This window comes from Paroedura picta, chromosome 11, assembly GCF_049243985.1.
Source record: "Paroedura picta isolate Pp20150507F chromosome 11, Ppicta_v3.0, whole genome shotgun sequence".
Classification (NCBI taxonomy): Eukaryota; Metazoa; Chordata; class Lepidosauria; order Squamata; family Gekkonidae; genus Paroedura; species Paroedura picta.
The window spans coordinates 3,108,145-3,133,417 of NC_135379.1; the positions used below are offsets into that span (position 1 = coordinate 3,108,145).

At 50.8% G+C, this 25,273-nt stretch overlaps 1 protein-coding gene and 1 long non-coding RNA gene across 2 annotated transcripts in view; both read right to left on the reverse strand.

The window, feature by feature from the left end:
- The window catches only part of VIPR1 (vasoactive intestinal peptide receptor 1), a 61,160-nt gene extending 59,167 nt beyond the window's left edge, over positions 1-1,993 (reverse strand). Inside the window, exon 1 of the mRNA XM_077303613.1 lies at positions 1,830-1,993. Coding sequence (XP_077159728.1) covers positions 1,830-1,889 — 60 coding nt within the window. The 5' untranslated portion in view covers positions 1,890-1,993. The remainder of the gene's footprint in view (positions 1-1,829) is intronic.
- A 2,709-nt stretch (positions 1,994-4,702) lies between these two features.
- Positions 4,703-21,463, reverse strand: LOC143821124 (uncharacterized). The gene is made up of 3 exons (XR_013225690.1): positions 21,357-21,463; positions 6,981-7,063; positions 4,703-5,160 (listed from the first exon to the last, which is right to left on the reverse strand). It is a non-coding gene; the product is annotated as an uncharacterized LOC143821124 (long non-coding RNA).
- Positions 21,464-25,273: the final 3,810 nt, after the last annotated feature.

Sequence of the window (25,273 nt, forward strand, 5' to 3'; positions counted from 1 at the left end):
AGAAAAGTTTTGATGAAATGGACCTTGTATGAAAGGCAGCTACAGCTTCCTGGAATTCGGAGGTTCAAGATGGGGCGGGAGGGAGGGGACAGACTGAAGGAAACCTCAGCAGCTTGGTATCTCCTGCCATTTGGGGTGGGGTGGAATGTTCACTGTCAGTGGAATGGGAGGTGGGAGGGGGAGCTCCCCCACAGCGACAGTCTTCAAGGAATGGCTGGGCAGATCCTTATTTTGGATGATCCTGCACTGAGCAGGGGGTGGGACTAGATGGCCTGCAGGGCCCCTTCCCACTCTAGGATTCTATGAGTCTAGTTCAGCAGTGGAAGGGGCTGCCTAAGGAGGTGGGGAGCTCCCCCTCACTTCAAGCAGCAGCTGGACAGATCCTTCTCCTGGATGCTTCAGGCTGATCCTGCACTGAGCAGGGGATGGACTAGATGGCCTTTGTGGCCCCTTTCCACTCTATGGTTCTATGAAATGAATAGAGGGTACCTGTGTAGGGGAGAAGGGATGGAAACTCTACCTCCTCTGTTCAAAGGTAGCTTTTAAAACCATCAGACACAATCTGATAGAAGCTAGTCCAGAAGAAGAGGCCCAGCTTGATTTTGGCTGCTGCCACAGTCCCAGGTTGCTTAATCCCTCCCCCCGCAAAAAAACCACAACCCAGGTACAAATCCCCCCTCCTTGCTAAATTATCTGACCCATGGCAGCGAATGCACAGATAACCTGCAATGTCCAAAAGGACAATGAGCACACCAAGAAACAATTGGCTTTAGAAAGACAGTGGGTGTGGGGAGAAGGGAGGCTGATCCTGCACTGAGCAGGGGGTTGGACTAGGTGGCCTTTATGGCCCCCTCCAACTTGAGGATTCTGTGAAAGACCTCTCCTCCTTTCCATGTCACGGCCCCAGTGCACATCAGTCCCCCCCCCCAATTCACTAATGAAACCCCCAAGATGTGAGAGGCGATCATCTCGCATGGTGACGGATGTGAGCAAGCCCAACCAATTTCAAAGGAAAGGAAGCCTTGGAGTCCCGCTCCACAAGAAGGGTTTGAGGGCGGGGGTCAAAAGCTTCGCCCCTGGAGCCAATCAAGCACCCAAGAACAGGAGAACAGCCCCCTTCTCCCTACTCCTCGGCGGGGTGAACAAGGCTCTCCTGCAGCAAGAGATCCCAAAGGGAAAAGACAAACCAGGCTGCAGCCTTGAGCCCAGCAGGAAACGTAATCCGCGTTCGAGCTACCCCTTGCAGGACGCAGAGTCAACCGCGGGATAGCCGCGACCCGCCAGGCGGCCAGTTCGAATCCAGCGCCTGCCACAAACTCACTCGGTGGTCTCGGGCAGCAAGACCCTTTGCCTGGGCCAGCCGCAGCACCGGCACGACCGCGGCTTACCTGCCACGAGGCCGTGTGGACCAAGAGAAGGCGACATAAAGGCGAGGCGCAATTATTTCGGACTCCCAGGAGAATAAGGCCAGACTCCCTTCCAGGGCTGTCGTTAGCATTCGGCCGAGACGCTGCGCCACAAGCGACGACCGCTTGGCAGACGCGTCATTAGAAGGAAACCAATGCCTCTGTGCAAGCGCAGAGTGCAATTCCCCTCCCCCGCCCCACCGGGAGAAGAATGCCGGTCTCCGACAAGCCAGCGCACCACCCAAAAAGCTGCGAACGCTCCGTCCGCAAGCGATTGCCTCTGAGCAAGTGCAAAGTGCAAATCCCCCGCCGCCGGAGAGAAGCCGCCGCGAGCAGCCGCCCCTCCGCCCGGCCCCGATCCCCGCTTCGAAACTTCCAGGCGGAGGAGGCGGCGGAGTGGCCGGAGCCTTCCGGGAGACTCACCGGGCAGAGCAGGGCGCCGCAGAGGGCCAGCCACACCCACGGGCGCCCGGGCCGCGCCATGGCCCCGCCGCAGCCTCGCCTCACCGCGCCGCCCGCCACCGCATCGCGCCCGGCAGCGCACCGCTCAGCCCAGCCGACCCAGCCACCCTGCCTGCCTGCCTGCCCGCCTGCCTGTCCGCCGCCGCCGCCGGGACTCCCCGCCCTGGCCGCGCCCCCTCCTGGGAGGGCCCGGAGAAAGCGGGCGGGGCAGGCCCGGCCGGCCGGCCAATAGGAGGCGGCGGGGCGGGGCCGGGGCCAGGTAGGGAGGCAGGGGCGGGGCCGGCGGCCTCACCTGCGGGGCGGGGCGGGGCGGGGCGGGGCGGGGCGGAGCTTAGAGGGAACGGAGATGGAGAAGAAGAAAATAAGTCAGGCTTGGAGACCCCGCTTCACCCTGCCCCAAGGAGCCCCAAAGCGGCTCACGAACCCCCTTTCCCTTCCTCTCCCTGCGGCAGACACCCTGTGGGAGGTAGCTGGGCCGGAGAGAGCTCTGGGAGAACTGAGACTGGCCCAAGGTCATCCAGCAGGGTGGAAGCGCAGTGGGGAGTCTAATCAAGTTCTCCAGGCTAGAGGCGGCCGCTCTTGGGCACTACCCCACGCTGGCTTTCAAAGAGGAAGAGTGGCTTTTTATACCCTGCTTTTCACTCTCAGAACCGCTTACAAACTCTTATCCTTCTCCCCGGAGGGAGTCCGGTGGGGCCGAGAGAGCTCTGCAAGAACAGCTCAGGCTAGCCCAGGCTCACTCAGCTGGCTACCTGTGGAGGAGCAAGGAATCCAACCTGGTTCTCCAGATTAAAGGCTGCTACATTTAACAACAACACCAAATCTGGCTCTCTCAGTTGGTGGGTTTTTGAGGTACCTGATTTAGGAGGAGGTTGTGGAAAGACAGGTAGCCCTAAAAGAGTGCTTTTTTGGCACAGTGCAGGTGTTCAGCGGACACACTGAGCACTGGGGTGTAAGTGGGACCAAATGGAATCAAATGAAGGGGAAGGATCTCAGCCAGTTTACTGGCACGGCTGTCTCATTCTCATTATTACTAGAAAAGTGCAAGAGTCCAGTGGCACCTGAAAGACTAACAAAAAATTGAGTCTAGTGTTGTTGCCAGCTCTGGATTGAGAAGCAACTGGAGACTTTGGGGATGGAGCTGGGAGCGGCGGGCTTCGGAGCAGGCAGGGGCCTCGTGGGATATAAAGTTATGGAGCCCCCCCTCTAAAGCAACCATTTCCCCCCAGGGGGACCTGATCTCTGTCACCTGGAGATAAGCGATCATTCCAGGGGATCCCCCTGTCCCACCTGGGGATTGGCATCCCTAATGGGGTACAATGCCACCAGGTCCCCCCTCCAAAAGCAGCCATTTTCTCCACTTGCTCTCTGTAGTTGGGAGACGAGCTGTAATTCCAGGGGTCCCCAGATCCCACCTGCAGGCTGGTTCTGCTCAAACATTGCTCTGATGCTTCCAGCCAACACGGAGACGTACCTGAATCGCACAAAGCTTTGTTAGTCCTCAAGGTGCTGCCGGACTCTTGCACTTTCCTCCCGCGACAGACAAACCTGGTTGACCTTCTTGACCTGTCTTCATGATGAATTGTCCCAGCCAGATGTTTCACTGCAGCTGGAGAGCCAGCCCAGTTCTTGGGCTCTACAGGACACCTGCTTTTCTGGGCAACGCTGCCGTCTGGAGTGGCATTATTTGTGCAATGCCCAATGTCCAGGCTTTTCTGGAGACTTCTAGGCACTGCTCCAAAAGCACCAATTATTGTATTATATTGTGAATTATATAAAATGGCTCACAAACGTCCGTCCTTGCCTGAGGGGCCAGGGACTGGGGTCCCTACTGCTGTGCATGGCTTACTGACTGTGAGAGCCTGTTATGTAATTTCTGTACTGCTCAATGTGTCATGCGAATCCTTATGCAATGCCGTCTGGAGAACTGGGTTTGGTTTCCCCCTCCTCCTCCACATGCAGTCAGCTAGGTGACCTTGGGCTAGGCACAGTTCTCTCAAGGCTCTCTCGGCCCCACCTCCCTCACAGGATGTCTGTTGTGGGGAGAGGGAGGGAAGGCGATTGGAAGCCACTCTGAGACCCCTTCAGGTAGTAAACAGTGGGGTTCGAAAGAATCACAGAATGGTACAGCTGGAAGGGGCCCTACAGGCCATCTAGTCCCACCCCCTGCTCAATGCAGGATCAGCCTGAAGCATCCAGGATAAATATCTCTCCAGCCCCTGCTTGAAGACTGCCAGTGAGGGGGAGCTCCCCACCTCCTCAGGCAGCCCATTCCAGCTCTTCTTCTTTACTGCTGAGTATAGCTTACTATAAGTAGGTTCCTGTTACATAATTTCACAACCCCTTAATGGGTCACATTAATACTTTAGCTATGCATCAGGTTTTTTTCTTCTTCTTCTGTTGGTTGCAGGCATCTCCAGTCTTAATGCTGAACTCAAGTTAATTAACAAGTTCAGAAAAAAGGTTCCCCTTCCCCAGGGTGTGTGTTCAGTGGGGACATCGGAGTTTCCCCTCACTGCAGATGCTGATTTCAACCCTGCCGGGCATTTCCCCTTTGCTCCAGTCATGCTGATTATGATGTGCATGGTCCTCCAGATGTTCATGGACTACAATTCCCATGAGCCCCTGCCAGCATTTGCTGGCAGGGGCTCATGGGAATTGTAGTCCATGAACATCTGGAGGACGACAGGTTGACTACCTGACAACACCTCTCCCGGCTTTTGACTGGGAGGTAAAGACTCCATGATCTCAATTCCTACATTTATTTGACAAAGAGAGCGTCGGCTCTAACCTCCTATCCTGAAGCCCTTTGTGGTCTTCTAAAGCAGTGGTTTGTAAACTTCAAGACGTCTCCCCTCGATCCATCCTGGGCGCTGGGTGCGAATGCTGCCCTCCCGGATAAATGCAATCACGATGCTTACGAATTTTCGCCAGTTCCTGGCAAGGCGCGGGGACCCATGAGCAAATTGAAGATGAAATATTGCGATCGCTGCGCAGGGATGGCTTGGCTCCTGGCACACGAGGCTCCTTGCATTCCTTTAAGGCTTTAAAAATAGTTCCTGGCTCGTTCCCAGCAGGCAGGAAGGATTTAATACGCCATTACGACGTCCTCCCTCCCGGCAGCATGGCCGTTCATTGAGAAATTTATGGCATCAGACGGAGGAGTTAAGAGGCACCCCGCTGCTCTGCCGCAGACGTGGAAGACCGAATGAGGCAAAATGACCGAACGAGGCAAAACTTTTGCTGTTGCCACAGCCGTGCTGGTCATAGAGGCATTAATTGTGTAATCCATCTGCGGGAAAGGCCAAATAGAAATACGCACTTAAATAAGTTTTTTTTCCAGAAGCCTCTAGGTCAGGATTCACAACATGGTCACCAGCTCAGTGCCACGAGAGGCAAAGATGGCCACTGGCTTAGAGGGTTGCAAAAGAGGTCAAGTTCACGGGAAGAGATGTCTCTGTCTGAGAGAGCCCTGAGATTACTGAAGAAGGAGAGTTGGTTCTTAGATGCCGCTTTTCTCTCCCCGAAGGAGTCTCACAGCGGCTTCCATTCACCTTCCCTTTCCTCTCTCTGTGAAGAAGGGGAGGCTGAGAGAGCCCTGAGATTACTTGATCGGGACAGCTGTATCGGTGCTGTGGTGAGCCCGAGGTCACCCAGCTGGCTACATGTGGAGGAGCGGGGAATCAAACCCGGCTCGCCAGATTAGAAGACTGTTCTCCTAGCCACTACACTGGGGGAAGTCAACCTGTGGCTCTCCAGATGTCCATGGACTACAATTCCCATGAGCCCCTGCAGGGTCCAGGCCTGTAGAGTCACTCACTACAACAATTCCAGGGTGAGCTAAGGTCTTCTTACTTTGAGATCGTACAGCAAGAGGAGTGTCCCTACATGTTTGCCCCCACCCTGCTGTGTTTAACATTCGCTTAACCGTTACGTGAAGATAAATAGAACATCGTTGTGACTTGGAAGCCCGTGGATCTGTCCTGCTAAAGGTCGCTTTGCACAAGGGGAAGGGACTGTTAGCAGAAAAGAGCTGCAGGTTCCAGCCCAGCAGAACAGAGAGTCCAGGAAGGACCCACAAGACACAGCCGAAAACCAACTTGAGCACCCCCAGAACTCTGGATAAACAGAGGTGTCTTCAGGGCGGAGAAATGGCTAGGGTACGCCCCACACCCAATGGACCACCAAAGGGACGAGGGTCCTTACTGGGACCCAATTAAGAGCACAAATTTGAACTGTGCTCTCCCTGCTCCATTGGCTCCAGATTGAAGACTGGGCCATGTTCAAGGTTCTGGTTCTGGTTATGACCTAGAAAGCCCTAAGTGGTCTGAGACCTTAGAATCACAGAGTTGGAAGGGGCCATACAGGCCATCCAACCCCCTGCTCAACGCAGGATCAGCCCAAAGCATCCTAAAGCATCCAAGAAAAGTGTGTATCCAACCTTTGCTTGAAGACTTCCAGTGAGGGGGAGCTCACCACCTCCTTAGGCAGCCTATGCCACTGCTGAACTACTCTGACTGTGAAAAACTTTTTCCTGATATCTAGCCTATATCGTTGTACTTGAAGTTTAAACCCATTACTGCGTGTCCTCTCCTCTGCAGCCAACAGAAACAGCAACCTGCCCTCCTCCAAGTGACAACCTTTCAAATAAAGAGGGCTATCATGTCCCCTGTCATGTCCACTTTCATACCTGTGGGATTGTCTCCTCCCCTGCATCCCTCAAAGGAGCTTAAGATCGAGCCAGCTGAACCTGCTCTGGATCCCCATCCCCAAGGACGTCAACTGGCCTGGGCCAGGGCCTAAAAGACTGGGTGGGACTCTCCCTCCCTGGAGAGATCAGGGCTCTGCAGGACCTGGGACAGTTCCCTCGGGCATCCAGAACAAAGCTCTTCCTCCAAGCCTATGGCTGAGGCCAGAAACAGCGCCGAAATTCCAGTCTCCCGGCTGAATACATCAATCAAGCTGTCACCATATTGCAAACTGACCTCTGCAGTACCCCCCCCCCCCCCACTGAGAAATAAAAAAGTGGTTTTGAAAGAATTTGGTTGCAAAATGTTGCGTAATGTGACAGTTAATTGTTATCCTGTAGCGTTTGTATATGTTGTTACTCACCCTGTCCTTTTGGGGAAGTGCGGGTTATAAATAAATATCACCATCATCTTCACAGAGAAAAGATCGGAGCAGAAGGCCTTAGTCTGCAAGAAGGATCACAGAAACACAGCACTGGAAGGGACCTCAAGGGCCATCTAGCCCAGCCCCCCCCCCCCCCCCCACAGTGCAGGGAATTCACAATTACTTCCCCCCATGACTCCCGCAGTGATCTTTGCTTTCTGCCTGGAGGAAGGCAAACAAACTCAGAGCCAATTTGGCCGGGAGGAAATTTCCTTCCAGATCCCAAAGTTGTGATTTGCATCCCCCTGGGCGTGTAAGCAAGGGCTACGAGAGCTGAGTTCCTGCCCTCCCTCTCACAATCTGTCTGCTTTTCTCAGCTTTGTTACCATTGAGGAACCCCTGAAACAGTCTTCAGGCTTCCAGAAACCCCAGAAGTGGCACGAATCGTGCAGAATAGGGTTGGGAAGCAGAGCTGTGGCCACGCCCACCCAGGGCCCCTCCCCTTCCCACCCTCCCCGGCCCATCATTGGTCGTTTGGGGAAGGGGTGGGCAGGTCAACATGACCATAGATGGTGAAATCACCCTGTGAATGTTCAACCAATTTAAAATATCATATAAGTATAAATGAATTAACTCCCACCCATTCGGGAAACCGGTCCAGAGCCATCAAGAAGCCCCAGGGTTTCATGGGAGCCTGGCCTAAATTCACAGCATCAACATGGCTGTTCAGTGGCCTTCCAGCCTCCAAAGCCCCCAAAGAAGGAAAGGTGGCCACCTCCTGAGGAAGCCTGTTCCACCGAGGCACCGCTCCACCTGTCAGGAAACCAGACGGTATCTCCAGATCTGCCGACTCCTTTATTGCCTCAAGAACCGGAAATTACTTGTGGTATTTTTGCAAACCTCTTTTTTTTTGTTTTTGCTGATCCAATCTCGCTAATCCTTTCTGAGTTGAATGCTGGTGGTAAAACAGAGATGCCTGATGCATCGGAGCAGTTTGGGGGGTCACTTTGACCCACTTACCATGATGAATATTGACAGGAGCCCAGGATCACCTGACACCCAGTCTGTGGGTACTCTACGGCTGCCCCTCGGTTATGGGATTCGGTCAAAGTTATTGGCAGCCACTTACAAAGCCCTTCATGGCTTTGGGGCCTCATATCTGCAGGAACTCCTCTCCTCAGAATCCCAGTGCTAGAGCCTCTGCTTGGCCTGCAGAAGGTCCCCAGTTCAATCCCCAGCATCTCCAGTTAAAAGGACCAGGCAGGAGGGGATGGGGAAGACCTTGGCCTGAGACCCTGGCTCAGTGGCAGAGCCTCTGCTTGGCAGGCAGAAGGTCCCAGGTTCAATCTCCGGCATCTCCAGTCAAAGGACCAGGCAGGAGGGGATGGGAGAGACCTTGGCCTGAGACCCTGGCTCAGTGGCAGAGCCTCTGCTTGCCAGACAGAAGGTCCCAGGTTCAATCCCCCGGATCTCCTGTTAAAAGGACCAGCAGGAGGGGATGGGAAAGACCTTGGCCTGAGACCCTGGCTCAGTGGCAGAGCCTCTGCTTGGCAGGCAGAAGGTCCCAGGTTCAATCTCCGGCATCTCCAGTCAAAGGACCAGGCAGGAGGGGATGGGAGAGACCTTGACATGAGACCCTGGCTCAGTGGTAGAGCCTCTGCTTGCCATGCAGAAGGTCCCAGGTTCCATCCCCAGCATCTCCAGCTAAAAGGACCAAGCAGGAGGAGATGGGGAAGACCTCTGCCTGAATCCCTGGAGAGCTGCTGCTGGTCAGAGTTGACAATAGTGACCTTGATGGTCCTTCTACATGCCAAGCAGATGCTCTGCCACTAAGCCGCTGTCTCTTTTTCAGAGACCTTTTCCGGTTTTGACTGGTGCCCCCCACGACTCTCTCAGGGCAGCCCACACAAGCGGCCCCCTGGCCTACAAGGGGAACTTCAAGAGCATCTTTGGCACATCCTTAAGTCCCTTTAGTTACTACAACTCCGAGCATAGCTTCAAAGGCAAAAGGGGAGAACTTTGGGGAAAAGGTTATCATTTATTTAAGGGAAACCCTTGTAATAAGAAGGCAAAATCGACTAAATGCAAGAAGATTTGTACTTACAGATTTTTTGGCATTAACAATTCATAGGCGCTAAAAGACACACAGACTCACAGGCAAGAGACTAAAAGGAGAGGAGGCCAGCCAGGATATTCTTGTCCGTTTCTTTAAAGCCCTGTCGGGAAATGCGGCGTGAGAACACAAGAGGAGCCCTGCTGGCTAATGGTCACAGCTGACACTCTAGGGACTTTGCCCCGTCTCGATGGTAAACACAACAGAGATCAGGAAGATTCCTAGAGTGGTGCTGATTTCACTTCTGGGTTCCAGACAGAAGTGATATTGAGGCATCATTGATGTCTCCTCCCACCGTTCCACCCTCCCTCCCATGATAGGTGGCTGTCCACCAATAGTGGGCAAATGGCAGGCTTAAGACTTGACTTTCTGACATTCTCTAGCTAATGGTCCTCAGGCATGATGAGAACCTTCCTTGGAACATATTTGGCAGTTTAGCAGAAGCTTTGTCCTGCCCTCACTTGAACCCAGTGGTGTCGCAACTGTGCAATGGAGAGTCCGGTGGTATAGCAACTTCTGCTTGGAGAGTCTGGCTTCCGTCTGCCTTGTGCCTGAATGAAATCAGCTCTTCCAAGGGTCCTCAGAATCCTAGACACATGAAGCCACCTGATATGGAATCAGACCTTCCGTCCCCCAAGGTCCATTGTCTACTCAGATTGTCAGCCATTCTCCATAATTTCCAGTAGAGGTTCTTCACATCACTGGAGATGTTAGGGATTGAACTTGGGACCTTTTGCTTGTCGAGCAGAGGCTCTACTGCTGAGCTATGGCTTTTTCCTAACCAACAGATACACGAAGCTGCCTAATACTGGATCAGATCATTGGTCGGCCAAATTCCATATTGTCTGCACAGGTCAGCAGCTGTTCTCTGTGGTTTCCAGGAGAGGTTCTTCACAACACTGGAGATGTTGGGGATTGAACTTGGGACCTTCTGTGTGTGTGCCAAGCAGATGCTCTACTGCTGAACCATGGCCTTTCCCTAACAAACTGAAGCTACTTTATACTGAAGCAGATGACTGGCCACCCCAAGGTCAGCATTGCCTACTCAGATTGGCAGCTGCTCTCCAAATTTCCAGTAGAGGTCCTTCACATTACTGGCGATGCTGGGGATTGAACTTGGGACCTTCTGTATGCTGAATAGATGATCTACCCCTGAGCTTCAGCTGCTTTGGGCCCCACTGGGGAGAAAGGTGGGTTAGGAAGGAGATAAACAAACCGGTTTGGACAGTCCCAACCCTTTGGCAGCTGCATTTGGACTCAGCGTTTTGGAGCTGACGGCTCGCATGGGATCATCCACTGTGACTCTTCTTTGCCTTCATAAATAAAGCATTGAGACACACTTCCCATTAAACCCAAGATGGAGATGATTCATCCCGGACTGTGCGCCATCCACCCACCTCTCCCACAGAAGTGAAAGATTGCTGGTCTGCTGAGGAAGCAACGCATGAAGAAACCATAAGCACTTGAGAGATGAATGCCTGGAGTCGGAGGGAATGCCAGGGCTTTACGTTCATCTGCTAATCACACACGGCAACGTCACCTCTGCCGTCCTTCCCGTCTCTTGTGCAAAAGGAGCAAACTGCAGAAGGTTCTCCTCAGAAGGTTCTCCTCCTCCCCAGTTTGTGGTGGGGCTTCAGGAGGGCTGCTGGGTTCCTCATAGGTGCTGGCAGGAGATGGGGGTGTGCAGTCTAGGAGGGGGGAGGAGTGTCACACATTAACACAACGTGTGTACACCACTTGCAAGTGATCTTGGCACATCAATGACATCATGGGGGGGATGCTCTGGCTTTTGGGCAAAAACTCTATGGTAGAATTAGCTTCTAACCTTAGAGTTTTGACTCAGAAATAGAGCATGGCTCCCCCCCCCCAACGTCACCGATGTGCCAATATCACTTCCATGTACCATCAGCACATTGCAAAAATTTGTGGTGTTATTGAGGTTTGGAAAGGGCTTGGGGGCATTCGGGGGGGGGATTGTATCCTAAAACTGGAGGACTCCCCATCCTGACCAGGAGATCTGCCAACCCTACACAGGTCAGCTATACCTGTAGTAGATTCGATTTTCCAGGTCTTTTTTCAGTTCGAATACAGCTGAACGCACACCCCTCGTTAGAACAAGAGGAGGGGAAAAGAATCAGTCTGCCAGACGGGTGAATCATTAAAATATTTACCTCCTCACAGGAGCCAAATTCTCCGCAGATATCATAATATTAAGATGAAGGAGATGGTGAATTTGGATGTTTGGACAATGAGGGAAGAGGGGTAAACACCCAGCAGATGGATTCCGGGATGGGAAGCAATCAATTTATCAAAAAATTCCTCCCTGTGCTGGAATCAGGAAATTGTTGATGAGATGATCCAGGAACATTAAGAGAAGCCCTTAACAGTTGCTTGATTTTGCTGCTCCAACTGTACGTTACGGGGGTGCATGAGAGCCAGTGTGGTCTACAGAGTGGCAGATTCAAATCTGGAGACCTGGGTTTGATTCCCCACTCCTCCTCCAAGGGAACCGATCTCTTTAGTCCGGAGGTGAGCTCTAATTCTAGGGAATACCCAGCCCCCACCTGGAGGCTGGCATCCCTAGCCTCTGCCTAATGACCCTAAATTCCTTTGGCGATCCAGAGGAAGGCCGTGGCCAGCCACCTCTGCTTCTCACTTGCCCTGGAAACCCTTTGCTAGAGTGGCCATTAGTCAGTTGCAAACAGCACTTACGTCCATAATAAACCATGCCAAAGGATCCACCTTAAATCTGAAGTGTGGCATTTTTGTTGGTCTGCTTCATTCTGAGTCATCTACTCCGTCCCTTTCTGTCTTCTGACAGTTAAACCCAGAATGGGGAAGAAACCTTATAGGGTCAAGGAGGTTCTCGCCAAGAGCCCGTTCTTGCTGGCTGATTAGAGTCTCAGAAGCTTTGTAGGGGAACAGCTAGTGTGACTTTAATTAACGTGTTTACATCATTAAAATAAACTCTGTGTTAGTAACACTGTCAGACCCATATACGGAAGGAGGCACTTTCCCATTTATTCTAGTCCCATTTGTTTAATTTGTGCGCAAGGACACACACACACACACATACACAATGCTGCCTTGCACTGAATTCAGCAATTGCTCTTGATTCAGCAAGGGCTTCTGTTGTGTAGTGGTCAGAGGAGGGATGTGAGAGAGGCAGGGGGTGGAGAATTTCTCCCCCCTCTTCCAAAATCCTGGAACTCCAGGGCATTCAGTGAAGCTGATGGGTGGACAAAAGGATATACTACTTTATGCAGAGAGAGCTTAAAATGTGGGATTTGCTGCCAGAGGATGTCATGATGGCCACAAGAATCAACAGTTTGAAAAGGGGATTTAGATGGTTCATGGAGGATGTCTATTAATGGTGACTCACCATGGTGGCCAAGGAGAACCTCCACATTCAGAGGCACTAATCCTCTGAATCCTAGAGCATGGATGGGACATTAGGGGAAAGCCTTGGCCTCTATGCCCTGCTGTTGGCTGTCCAGAGGAACTGGCTGGCCACTGTGTGAGACGGGATGGGGGAATAGATGGACCACTGGTCTGATCCAGAAGAGCTCTTCTGATGTTCTTGTTAAGGCATCAGCCTCCATGCCCTGTTCTTGGCCCTCCAGAAGAACTGGTTGGCCACTGTGTTAGACAGGATGCTGGACTAGATCCCTGGTCTGATCCCTCAGGGCTCTTCTGAGTTTCTTCTCAAGGGAAGGTCTTTGGCTTCTCTGCCCTGTTGTTGGACCTCCAGAGGAAGTGGATGCTGGGCTAGATAGACCCTCACTGGTCTGATCCAACAGGGCTCTTCTGAGGTTCTTATGATGGGTGACACCAGGCTTTGAATCCTCATTCTGCCATGGAAGCTCTCCTGGTGACCTTGGGCCCACCGTAACCTCATACAGCAATGAAAGCAAACAAAGCTAACCATCTACCTTTGAAATCTGCATTAGATGTCTCAGTCTTGCAGTCACAAAGCTCGAGCGTTCTCTATTTTTGTTCTTTGCAATAAAAGGAAATGGTAGTCAAGGTCTTTAGTCCCCTCAGAATACAAACTGGTTCTCCTCTCAACAGCTCTTAGCCCAATTATATTTTTCCGGCCAACTGGCATCGGGGGACGATGGCAATCCAATCAGGATGGGTTGTTGCTGGAACCTTCTAGATAATGACCTCACCCCTCCTGATCCTCCCCCTCCCTGCCGGTGGCTCACAGGTCGTCATGAAGAGCCCAAGATCCCCTTCCTAACCCTGGCCCTAGGCTGAGAAGATCAGTTGACCACACCTGCAAGATGGAAGAGTCTGTTCCTAGGCGTGTTGGGAGAAATCAGGGATTCTTTGCCAGGCAGACTTGCTGGAGGGCTGGGTGCTTTAGTGTCTGAAGCGGCCTTTTGTGCCTGAAGCAGCCAGCACCGTGGCACAGGGGGAGGGGAGGCGCTGCTTCGGATGCCGAAGCACCCAACCCTGGGTGTGATAGGCAGAGGGGCAGCGGCCACAAAAACTGCAGATCGATAATACAAAAGACTTACCCATCTGCTTCCTTGCCGAGCATACCATGGTGCAAAACCTGCCCTCGAGCCCCAGGCATGGCATAACCTAATGCAGTCTTTATTTAAGTCAAGGCGGCTTCTACAGGAAATCAGCACCAACAGATAGCTATTTTGCTGAAGGCTAAGAACTAAATAGATCACGGCTAGCTTTTTCCCCTGGCCCTTGCAACTCCTTGACCCCGAATTCAGGCGGGAAGCCCACTTTCTGACCTAACAGGATGTCAAAATAGGAGAGAGTCTTCCCATCTAACGGGCAGGTCCCAGATCCGCTAGCAATTCCCAAATGCTGGCAGGGGCTCATGGGAACTGTAGTCCATGGACATCTGGAGGACCACAGGCTGACTACCCCTGCGCTGGAAGATTGTAATGCACACCACACGGAGACACAGGGAAGCCTACCGAGTCTCTCTGTCGTATGAAGCAAGGAGAAGGGGGAGCTGCTTCGAAGAGGCCTCGGGTGGGCCGGTTCAACTCCCGGACGGGAGAACGGGCAAGCTGGCATGAGCCGCGTGTGGCACACGGCCGTAGTTTAGAGGAGCGGGAGGCAAGGAAGAGAGTGACAGAGAAATAGCTTCATCCTGCCTTACGAAGAAACAAGCCCAGTTGGCAAGGCATTGGCAATCCAATTTAGCTCGGCCAGTCACTGAACGCTCGATTGAAGCGGGGATGTGCTTCGCCAGGTGAGATAGGCTGCCAAATGTGAAATGGGATGAAAAGCGTTTTGTTGAGTTATGAGCATCTCAGCACGTGGGAACGTGACACAGAGACACGATCCGTGGTGGATGAGACTCCTTTGGGTAGTAAAAAGCACGGTACAGCTCTTCTTTTGCTTCTGGGCTTGATCTAGAACAGGGGTAGTCGAACTGCGGCCCTACAGATGTCCATGGACTACAATTCCCAGGAGCCCCTGCCAGCGAACGCTGGCAGGGGCTCCTGGGAATTGTAGTCCATGGACATCTGGAGGGCCGCAGTTTGACTACCCCTGATCTAGAAGCACCGATATGTCTTTTTGGTGGTCCACGGTATCCACAAAACACTCAAACAAATCAACTTTCTTCCTGCAGCACCTGGGAAAAGAGCGAGTGGCGTCAAAAATCTGTGTAACTTGTTCCAATCAGGCGAGGAGGTTTTGACAGCCATTCAAAAGGCTTACACAAAATTTAAATGAAGGCTTGTCGGCATTCCAAATAATACCCTCTTTCCTCAGAGGACGTAGCTTGGAATTACGCTAATGGGAGCTGACAGTAGTTTTCATTCTCTTACTCTCGCAAATCTAATTTCCTCCTTTCCAAAACACATCGCCGTGCGTTTCAAGGAATGAAATGAGTTCCACCGTTAGCAGGAAGAGTCGCTTTGCCATCAGGGGCTCATTTGGGAAATTGTGAGCTTGGAAAGAGACGGAGACTACCCCAAGTCACCCGTGGGTCAGCTTACTTCTGGTAGACACTCACCGTGACGGGTGTGGCGGACACCTTGCCATCAAGCCACTGCTGACTTTAAAGGGCTTTCAAGGGCAAGAGGTGACCAGAGGACTTCCTGAGCAGCCCTGGACTTCCTTGAAGGTCTTCCATCTAAGTACTGGCTGGAGGCAATCCAGCTTAGCTTCTAAGATCTGGAAAGATCTTCATCTGATGATTTCCATTTCACTGCCTGAAGAACTGTGCCTGCACACGAAAGCTCACACCTTGAATAAAATGTTGTTGCTCTTAAAGGTGCCACAGGATTCAATCTTTCTTCTTTGGGAATGATAGAGTGGGAAGGGGCCCTTGCAGGCCATCCAGTCCCACCCCCTGCTCAGTGCAGGATCAGCCTCAAGCATCCAGGAGAAGGATCTATCCAGCCGCTGCTTAAAGATGGCCAGTGAGGGGGAGCTTCCCCACCTCCTTGGGCAGCCCCTTCCACTGCTGAACTATTCTGACTGTGAATTTTTTTCCTGATATCTAGTTGGTAGCATTCTACAGATAATTTAAAGCTATTACCGCAGGTCCTCTCCTCTGCTGCCAACGGGAACCGCATCCTGCCCTCCTCTGACAACCTTTCAAATACTTGACTGCAATAAGGTCCCCCTCCCCATCAACTTCCTCCTCTTTAGGCAGCACATTCAATAAATTATATTAATTGATTCATGAATTATATTAATTTTGGATATGCGATGTTGTGTGCATGCCCACTTCTTCAGATACATGTGCATGCGCATGAAAACTTATATGCAGATTTAAACTCGGTTGGTCTTAAAGGTGCCCCTGGACTCAAACTTTGCTCTGCTGCTTCAGATCAGCATCACCGCCCACCTGAATCTACCTGCCCGCCGCTGAGCTTGGGGTGTTGTCAGAAAGACAAGTCAGGGTATTCCTATTCCCTCAACTCCACAAAACGCTTAATACCACAATCGGGAAGGAAAGCGGCAGAGGCAAGAGCAGCATGCATAGAAGGCAATAAAAAGACAAGAATGGCTTCATTATTTCCTCACAGATACTAATTAAGATTTCCGGCATTGATCGCGCAAGACGCCTGAGACCGCATTATACGGGCACGAGAGAAACCACGCACGGGCTTCTCAGACGGATCCTTTTTGGAACTCAAAGAGAGCCCTTGACTGGCTGTCCTTTTCCGTGGAAGTGCAATGGGGGGAGGGGGCCGCTGAATCTCCCCTCCCTCGCCAGTCATTGTCTCCTGAATCCCTCCCTGACACTCTTCTCCTCACAGGGAGGCGAGAGCAAATGGATAAAGGAGGGGGAGTTAAACTGAACAATCTGACGGAGAAGGTTGCAAGTGAACAGCAGACAATTTAGGATGCTTTAGGATGCTTTGGGCTGATCCTGCATTGAGCAGGGGGTTGGACTAGATGGCCTGTGTGGCCCCTTCCAACTCTATGATTCTATGATCCTGCGTTGAGCAGGGGGTTGGACTAGATGGCCTGTATGGCCCCTTCTGACTCTATGATTCTACAATAACAGTAGAACCTCAACCTTCTACAAGGGGACATGTAAGCATCCACGGATATATCTACCATGACACTGACCAACGATGGAACCAGATAACATCAGACTGACTCTCAAAGGGAACTCAAGAATTGACAAATAGCTGCGGCCAAGGACATTCACTCCTTTCCTGGAGCGTTATGGGCTGGGCAAACAAGTTAAGGGGACCAATCCACTTCTAAATACCTTTCCAGTTTTGATATAATCATGGTGCAGGAGGCGAGAGCAGAAGATTGCCTTCCTCCAGCAGCAGCCAAGCAGAGAGGGGGTGAACGGAGAAGAAATTTGGTCTGGTGGGAAAACTGCAGGATGAGAGAGGGTCAAGTGACCTACCGTCTTGGTCTCCCCAGATCCTGTGCGGGATCTGGGGCAGGAAGGGACCTCAGTGGAGGATAATGCTACGGAGTCCCCCCTCCAAAGCAACCATTTTCTCCAGGGGAATGGATCCCTTTAGTCTGGGGATGAGCTGTAATTTTAGGGGACCCCCCAGGCTCCACCTGGAGGCTGGCAGTCCTCACCACCCCATCTTCTCCAGAGGAACTGATTTCTGTGGTTGGGAGATCATCTGTAATCCCGGGAGATCTCAAAGCCCTCACCCTGGAAGTCAGCAGCCACAGGCTTAGGAGAGTGACGCCTAAGGAATGGCAGCTAATTTGTGACAGGGGGGAAAGAGGATATTTCCAAACAGAGAATGTCACAAAAGCGTGTCTCCTGAACAAACCGCTAACGGAGAAAAAAACCCCGGAGCAGGAGATGGAGACAGAAGCTCTCCAATCGAATTTCTAATGATGGAGCTCGGAGGCTGCTCATCCATCATGGCAGCCCCAAAGAAAAGATTAACCCAGGAGAGGGGCACAGGATGGATGGCTTTTCACGAGGAGGGGAAAGTCTCATACGTGTAGCTATGAGATAACTTTGTCTAACAGAGAGAGAGAGATTTGCTGAACGGCTGAGGCGGCTCGTATTTCAGACAGACACACTACAAGCCCCGGAATACCCTTGCCGAGGTCTTCTTCTAAGACCTGGTGCAAAAACAAAATTAAAATGAAACAACTAGCAGCTTTCAGTTGACTTTCTTTGCAGGCGGGAGAGTCCAAAACAGCCAGCTCTCCCACAGAGAGACGGCGAACAGGGATGCTAAAAGCGGGAATGGCTGTCTAAAATAAGACATACTTTTTAAAATTTGACTCCAGGAGCTGCTTAGAGATGAGCAAGATTTTTGGGGGTAGAAACTTTCAATAGTCAGAGCTCCCTTCATCCGTTAGAAGCACATCTCCGCCCCCCCCCCCCCCCATTTTGTGCTTCAAGACTCAAACCGTGGACCGTTCTGCACACACATTTATGGACCTACATTTGAAGGCCGGGTTATTTCAGGATGGCATAGTTAAAAGCTTTGCAGGTAGTGATGTATACATGCACATTTGAAGATTGTGCGGTTTTTTTTTCCCCAGTATTGTGAGGGAGTGATAAATGCATTAAAAAAAAAAAAACAGCTAGGAAGCATCAAGCTGAAAAGAAGGTAACACACCCACCCCCCACCCACCCACACAATTGCAGCAAATTATGCAGCAACTGATGGGCCTTGAAACCGTGCGTATCAAAGACAAAACATTCCTCCGCAGGAGGCCCTGAGCAATGCACCTTAATCTTCCTCAGGGAAGTTGCTAAGGAACCCGCCGCCTCAAGGAATCGCCTGGCGTGGCATCCGTGGCCTCCATCATGGTCCCCTGCTCAGAGAGCTGCTCTTGATGTCCCCCTTCCTTCTTTGCCAATCTGCTCACCCCCTCTTCCACTGAAAAAGATTCCAACCCCAACAATGTCATTCTTACGCACGTCATGGCCCTCTTGGAAACACAATCGCAATAGGAAACCCTTCTCCCTCTTTCCCTCTCTCTTTTTTCACATGGCAAGAATGACACACTGGAAGAAAGCTGGAAGGTTGAAAATTATGGCCAACAACTGCCCAGAATGTCCCAGGAGATTTTTCAGCGGTCTCAGTGCTAAGAGGAATGCTTGGGCCAGAACCTGAGTACTTCACCATCATCAACGTTTCTTGGCATACAGAATAGTCACCATCACCAAATGTAAAATAGGACAAATCAGTTTTATCAGTGCTGTGGCGAGCCCAGCTGGCTGCATGTGGGGGAGCGGGGAATCATACCAAGATTAGAAGTCCGCACTCCTAACCACTACACTAAACTGGCTCCGGAGACTGCCTTGGCAGCTTGCACTGCCAGTAAAACTTTGTTGATCTGAAAGATGCCCCTGGATGCAAACTTTGTTCTGCTGCTTCAGACCAACACGGCGACCCACCCGAATCTATTCCCACCCGCAGGCCTGCTCTATTTGGTAATGCCGAAACCTTCTCAGCCGCTTTCCGATTCCCCTCTTCCGTTCCCCCGTCCGACCACGGAGCGAGCGAGGAAGCCGCAATGGGCCCTGAAGGCAGATGGGTGGCAATTTGTCTTTCAGGGAGAGCGATCCCATTAGCACACGAGACAGGTGCCTGTTTGTCAGAGATAACGAGAGCCAGGTACCCAAAAAGGGGAGGGAAAATGCCAGCATGGCACCTCCGAGAGAGCTATAGGCAGCTTGTCTGGCTTGGCAAGATACTCCCAGTAAGGTTGCCCAGTTTGCATATCACGTGCCAGCAGACAGCTCTTGGTAATGTTGATCAAGTATAGCATGAGTGAACTCTTCCGGGTGCCTTTTGGAACTGGGGTGATATCCTCCTGAAGTTCTCTCTGGATTTGTAATGCCGATTCCACGGACGTAACTGTGTTGTCCCCTTGGACGTCTGCCTGCTCTGCACCACACCACACAGCGGTTATGGAAGGGCGTTGAAAGGTATTGGGCCGTCTGCCCCGATCCAGTCGACTTGGGAATGAGAAACTAAGCAAGAAGCTGTCTCAGAGAAGGACAGTCATAACCTCGAATGTTAGCAAGAAACAATCTCAAGAATATTGACCCAAACAGGGAAGACGCTCGTCAAACAAGGGACGGACTTGTTGGGTTGCGGATGTGGAATTCACAGCAAGTGGTGGATGGAGCAGAAAGCAGGGGGTCAAAGGGGCTCTGAGGCCCTTTAAACCCCCTCCTTTCTGTTCCCTGTGAAAGCCACAAAAACAGTGGAGATGCAGGGAGGTGCTCTTTAAAGGGACCTCACAAAACAACTGAGCAAGTTGCTCCCCATTGCTCAGCTGTTTTTCGAGCTTTCTGTAAACAGGACATCCGGAGAACCACAGTTTGGCCACCCCTAGTGCATATGTTGGGTTGTGATGGCCTGTGGCTACAACAATAGCCATAGAATGAAACATACTTTCTACCAGCTGCCCCAAATGCAGGGACATCAAAACTTGAAACTCGCTTGTATGGCGGAGAGCAATCAGGTCACACCAACCGTGAAGGAATTGCTAGAACGGGGACGGCTAAGGTTTAGGGAGAATTTCCATGGTTATGATCCAATGGCCAATTCCCTTTGGCATGTTTTACACGGGAGGTGGGGTGGGGAGAAGGACGGCAGTGAGGAAGAATCCTCTTTCCTTCCCCTCGGTGGACCAGAAGCACAGAAGCTGAAGAAGGAATGTTAATTCCACTGTGAATGGAAGAATGGATTTTTGCTAATGGCAAAGTTGGCCTCTGTCCAGGGAATCCTGCACAGCAAATTAAAAGGTAATTGCCCCAAACCAGGGGTAGTCAACGCTGGCAGGGGCGAATGCTGGCAGGGAATTGTAGTCCATGGACATCTGGAAGGCTGCAGTTCGATTACCCCTGCCCTAAACATTATGGGATCTCTTTTTTTCATTCACCACCTGACAATTCAAAGCTAGTTTGGAGCAGATGCTGCATTTTAGGCGCATTCTGGATGGGGAAGAACCCTTGGGTGGGAGATTGTTGTGGTTACCCAAGAGGCGAAGCTGAATCCTTGGTCCAACTTCTTGGAGAGAAATAGTTACAAAGCAGGGGGCTAGGCTAAACCACCCTCCCTGTAAGGTAGAGCTGCCACCAACTCTGCAATCCCCCTAGTCCCAAGAGCCCAGGGTCAGCTTCTGAGCCTACAGGAGAAATAAGGCAAGGTGTCTCAGGCCCAGTCCAGAAGCCCAACATGATGGTAGTATGACTAAGAAGACACTGGGGGAGGGCATGCCTTTGTAGCGCTTCCAAGATTCAGACAAAATGGTTATAAAAATTAATATTGGGGTGTTTTTATGGGAGATTTGTTTTTATGTTTTTATATTAATTCTGTGACCTGCCATGAGCCAGCTTGTTAGGAACAGCGGTCTACAAATCTAACCAATAAATAAATTGATATTTATTTAGGTGCACAGATAACACAGTTTATTAATAGCAGTGAACCAAATTTCTTGGGTCCTATTTAGGATCCTATTCCCTTGCTGAGAAGATAATCTCTCTCTTATCTGATTCTGATGCCCATGTGACATATAAGATGTCGTTATGTGTCCCGGCAACAAAGAAAATAAGGGGCAAGGTTTTCAGCACCTCAGCAAATATTTATTTTTTTGCAGGCTGCTTTTAATGTACGATGGTTTAAAATAGGGAACTGTTCTATTTTAAGGGGCCTTCTGTTTTATTGCCCATTTCTTGTAAATTTGTTATTGATATTGCTGTTAACTTTTAAAACCCCATGGACATATTCAAATAAATCTATTACCTTACAGGCCGTGAACAAAACAATAAAGTTGTTTAACGTGCCTTATCTAAAATGGCTAATACTCACAAGCAAGAGGCTACAAGGGTTGAGATTCGAAGTCCAAGAGCAAAAGCAGAGTCTAAATCCATCAAGCCTCGGTGTGTATGCGTCTAAAGCAGGGGTAGTCAAACTGCGGCCCTCCAGATGTCCATGGACTACAGTTCTTATGAGCCCCTGCCAGCAAACGCTGGCAGGGGCTTGTGGGAATTGTAGTCCACGGCCATCTAGAGGGCTGCAGTTTGCCCACCCCAGGTCTAAAGGAACCAAGGTTCCACAAAATAAAAGGGATTGACCGTAGCAAGATGGATACTTACGGAAGAAGCCCTACAAGGGTCTCCATACTCAGAGCCAATCAAAATCATCTACCAATTTAGGGTCAGGCTACTGGAAACCTTGGTGTCAAAGAAGCAATAGCCAATCAGAGCTCTAGCTGGAAAAGGTGCTCTCATTAAGACCTGCCCTGGCAATGAGTCGGATTCTCATCAAGCTAATTGGAGAAAGCTGGAGAAGAAACAGCAGCACAGAGCTGGTTGCTGCAATGCCAAGACTACAGGTGCAAGTCTTTAAGGTCAAATCAATTTGATGCTTAATTGAGAGCCCATCCTTTTTGCAAGAGTGTCAGCCTGAGGGCTGTAGCAAAAGAATGGATTTCAATCCCCGCTTCTGTTTAACAACTGGAGAGCAAATCCATGCACACCAGAAGAAATAGAAGTGGGGCGACTCCAAGTGCCAGAGGAGGCCATCCCAGAACTGCTTCTTCTGGTGCATGGACTTGCTCCCCAATCAGGACCTACACCTGTGTCCTCGGAAGGCTAGCTCCAACAAGGGCTAACTCAGAGAAGGTAACAAGCTGCAGATGTTTTCAATTAACTTAGGGCTCTTGTTAGAAGAAATCAGCACCCCCTCTCCTGACCTAGGGCTGGCTCTTCTTGACTCTTCTGCTTTGACATCACTAATGCTGTTGGTTTACGGATAAATTGCCAAATGAGCCTGGTTGTTGTACCCTTTTGTCTGTCAGTCTCTGCAAGGTGTATCCTGCATGTGGCTTGACCATTTGGGACCCTGGACTTTGAACCTTTGCCATTCCTTCTTCCTGTGTGAGTGCAATGTGCTAGAACGTGATGCTTCGCAATGTCTTTATTTTTGGCATTGCTTGGTAGATTAACTTGCCTGTGTGCACCTGAATAAGACCAAAATAATTTTAAAAAATTGTTGTCTGTTTCTTTGAATAAACTGCACCTTTTCCCTGGGTCTCCCTGCTGCTTTGGTGGTCTTTTAGCTCTGGACAGAGTTACAATACCTGTTAAGTCCCTGATAGGCCTCAGGGCTACCTCGGAGTCTTGAAAGTTCAGAGAACCATTCAGAGGTGGTGACAGGCCTACCCAGCAGGGAGTTTTGTTTATCCAGCTCCTTGGATTTTGTAATCTCGTCTTGCTCCATCTCCTTAGTTGGGGTCTGAGGACTTGGCCCTGGCTACGTGGAGTGTGACCACAGCCTGCATTTTAGAGAGCAAAAGAATTAAGCGGGCAACCCATTTTTCCACTACAGGGAAATTTGAAACAAAGAAAGCTGATATGGACCCTCAGGTTTGTATTTGCATCCCTTATTGAATTTCCTCTAGCCTCCTAGTTTGCATTTATGGCCCTAATGGATTCAGGTGGGTAGCCGTGTTGGTCTGAAGCCACAGGTTTCAATGAAACTGAAGAACTCTGCATGCATACAAATCTTATTCCCAGGAGTAAACTTTGCTGCTTTCAATGGTGCCAGTGGACTCAAGAGTTCATTTTATGGTCCTGAGGAACACTAAGCAGTGATATAATGTATATATGGTGTATAAAGGGTCAACAGGGGCTCTTTTACAACAGTCCTGCAGGGTAGGTAACTCTTCCTAAAAAAACAACACAAGACATTTTAAAAACATCTGACAGCGAATTTCACCCAGGTTAACACTGGGAGGAAAGGTGTCTGCCTTTAGGGGTATGCCTGGAAGAGAGAATGGATCCTCAGCTCTGTTTTGCCATTTTTAACTGTTGGCAGGGTTTAAGTATGCAAAGGGGCAAAGCACCAGTGTAGTGGGTGCAGGGCAATGCACCTGTGATTCAAACAGCATGGACATTGATGCCATTGGATAGCACACAGGATCGGTCCTGCCACCGGATCTTTTGAACGGCCCAATTCGGTTAAACCTGGAGACTTGCAGGGAGCCAATCATGACTGTGTGTAAGTTGGGTGGGGGCCTATGTTTCCCAGTGTGATCTAATCAAGAGCTGGTGTTTCACTCCATGAGCAACTCTGCATCGTACTGAACACGCTTTTCAATGGACGCCATACAGCCCCCCCCCTGCAAAGTAGTCATTTTCTCCAAGGGGACTGATCTTGGCCATTTGAAGATCAGTTGTAATTGCAGGAGGTCTTCTGGCCTCACCTGGAGGTTAGAATCATAGAATCATAGAGTTGGAAGGGGCCATGCAGGCCATCTAGTCCAACCCCCTGCTCAACACAGGATCAGCCCTAAGCATCCTAAAGCATCCAAGAAAAGTGTGTATCCAACCTTTGCTTGAAGACTGCCAGGTTGGCTGCTTAGGGGTGTCCCTAGCTTGGATGACTTGGTCTCTTTCCACCAATGCAACCGAGGCATTTCTGTTAGTAGAACTTGGGCTTTTATCACTTCTTCCTGTCCTGATGCAAGCCAAGATGCTTCCATAAATGCTGCTTTTTTCGGAGAGGGGGATTTTCAGGGGTGTCTTTAGGGTCGTTTGTGTGGATTTAGCTCACCTCTCCAGCACCGAACTGAGAAAGGGCAGAGGCATATTACAGCTGTAACTCATTTCTTTGAGGACCGGCATTCGTTTTGTTCCAAGGTTCCCCCGCATTCGACGTAGGCATGCAACAGGAGGCTGAGTAAGACCAAAAGAAAAAAAGAAAGAAAAGCAAAAAAAAAAAAGCACACTTTCAATGCAGAAAATATTTAATAAGCACCATAACTCTCCAGGTGCCAAGCATCAAAGCAGGAGGAATGTGGAGATGGGATTAAGAGGGCCCAGGGCAACAAATTGGAGATCGGGAATGAAGGTGGGGGCGGGGAGGAATTTCCAGCTCCTTGAAGCTGGCTTTCCCAAGGGTTGCCAGCCTCCAGGGGGGACCTGGGGATCCCCAGGAATTTCTGCTCATCTCCAGAATACAGAGTCTAGTTCCCCCGGAGGAAAGGGCTGCTTGGGAGGGGGGGGACTCCATGGCACTGCACCCCACTGTCCTCCTCAGTCTCCACCCCCACATCTTGAGGAGTTTCCTGGCCTGGAGCTGGCCACCCTAACCCTTTTGTCTTCGACTGGGGATCCAGGGGAGACCTGGCCACTCTAGCCTTCCCGAGTCTGTTTGTGGTGATGGGAGGGGATTGTGGCTGTAGCTGAATGTGACTCTGCAGCAATTTGCAGCTTTTTGCTGGTGTCTGAGAGTTTTGCTCCCTGCCTCCTCCGGGCAGCTTCAGAAGAAAGTGCTTTGGAGGAGTGGACTCGCGCAATCCCTTCAAAAGGCTCCTTCTCGGAATTTCTCTCTGGGGGGTTGGATCTTAATTACCCAGTTTTATAGCTGGAGTGGAATCAATGCATTAGCAATTCTCCACGGTTTTGCTTTGCTTTTATTTTATCTTTTTAAGCCTCATAATGTACAGAACATTGCGCTTGGGCTGTTGGTAGCAGCTTTACAATCCTTCAGTTCATTTATGCACCAAAAGTATGTGGGATCTCTGGCTGTCTCTCCTCTAGCTGCCTGTCAGGTTTGGTGGGGATTGGATTTATGCCCCCCCCCCAGAAGGTGCTCCTAGGAAAATGTCTTCGGGGGAAATGACAGGTGGTCAGTTCTGTGGGGGGCTGTAACTCAGACCTTGAACATGCAATCCTCAACAAACCTGGCAGGCAGGGAGAGGAGAAGCAGCTGGAAATCCC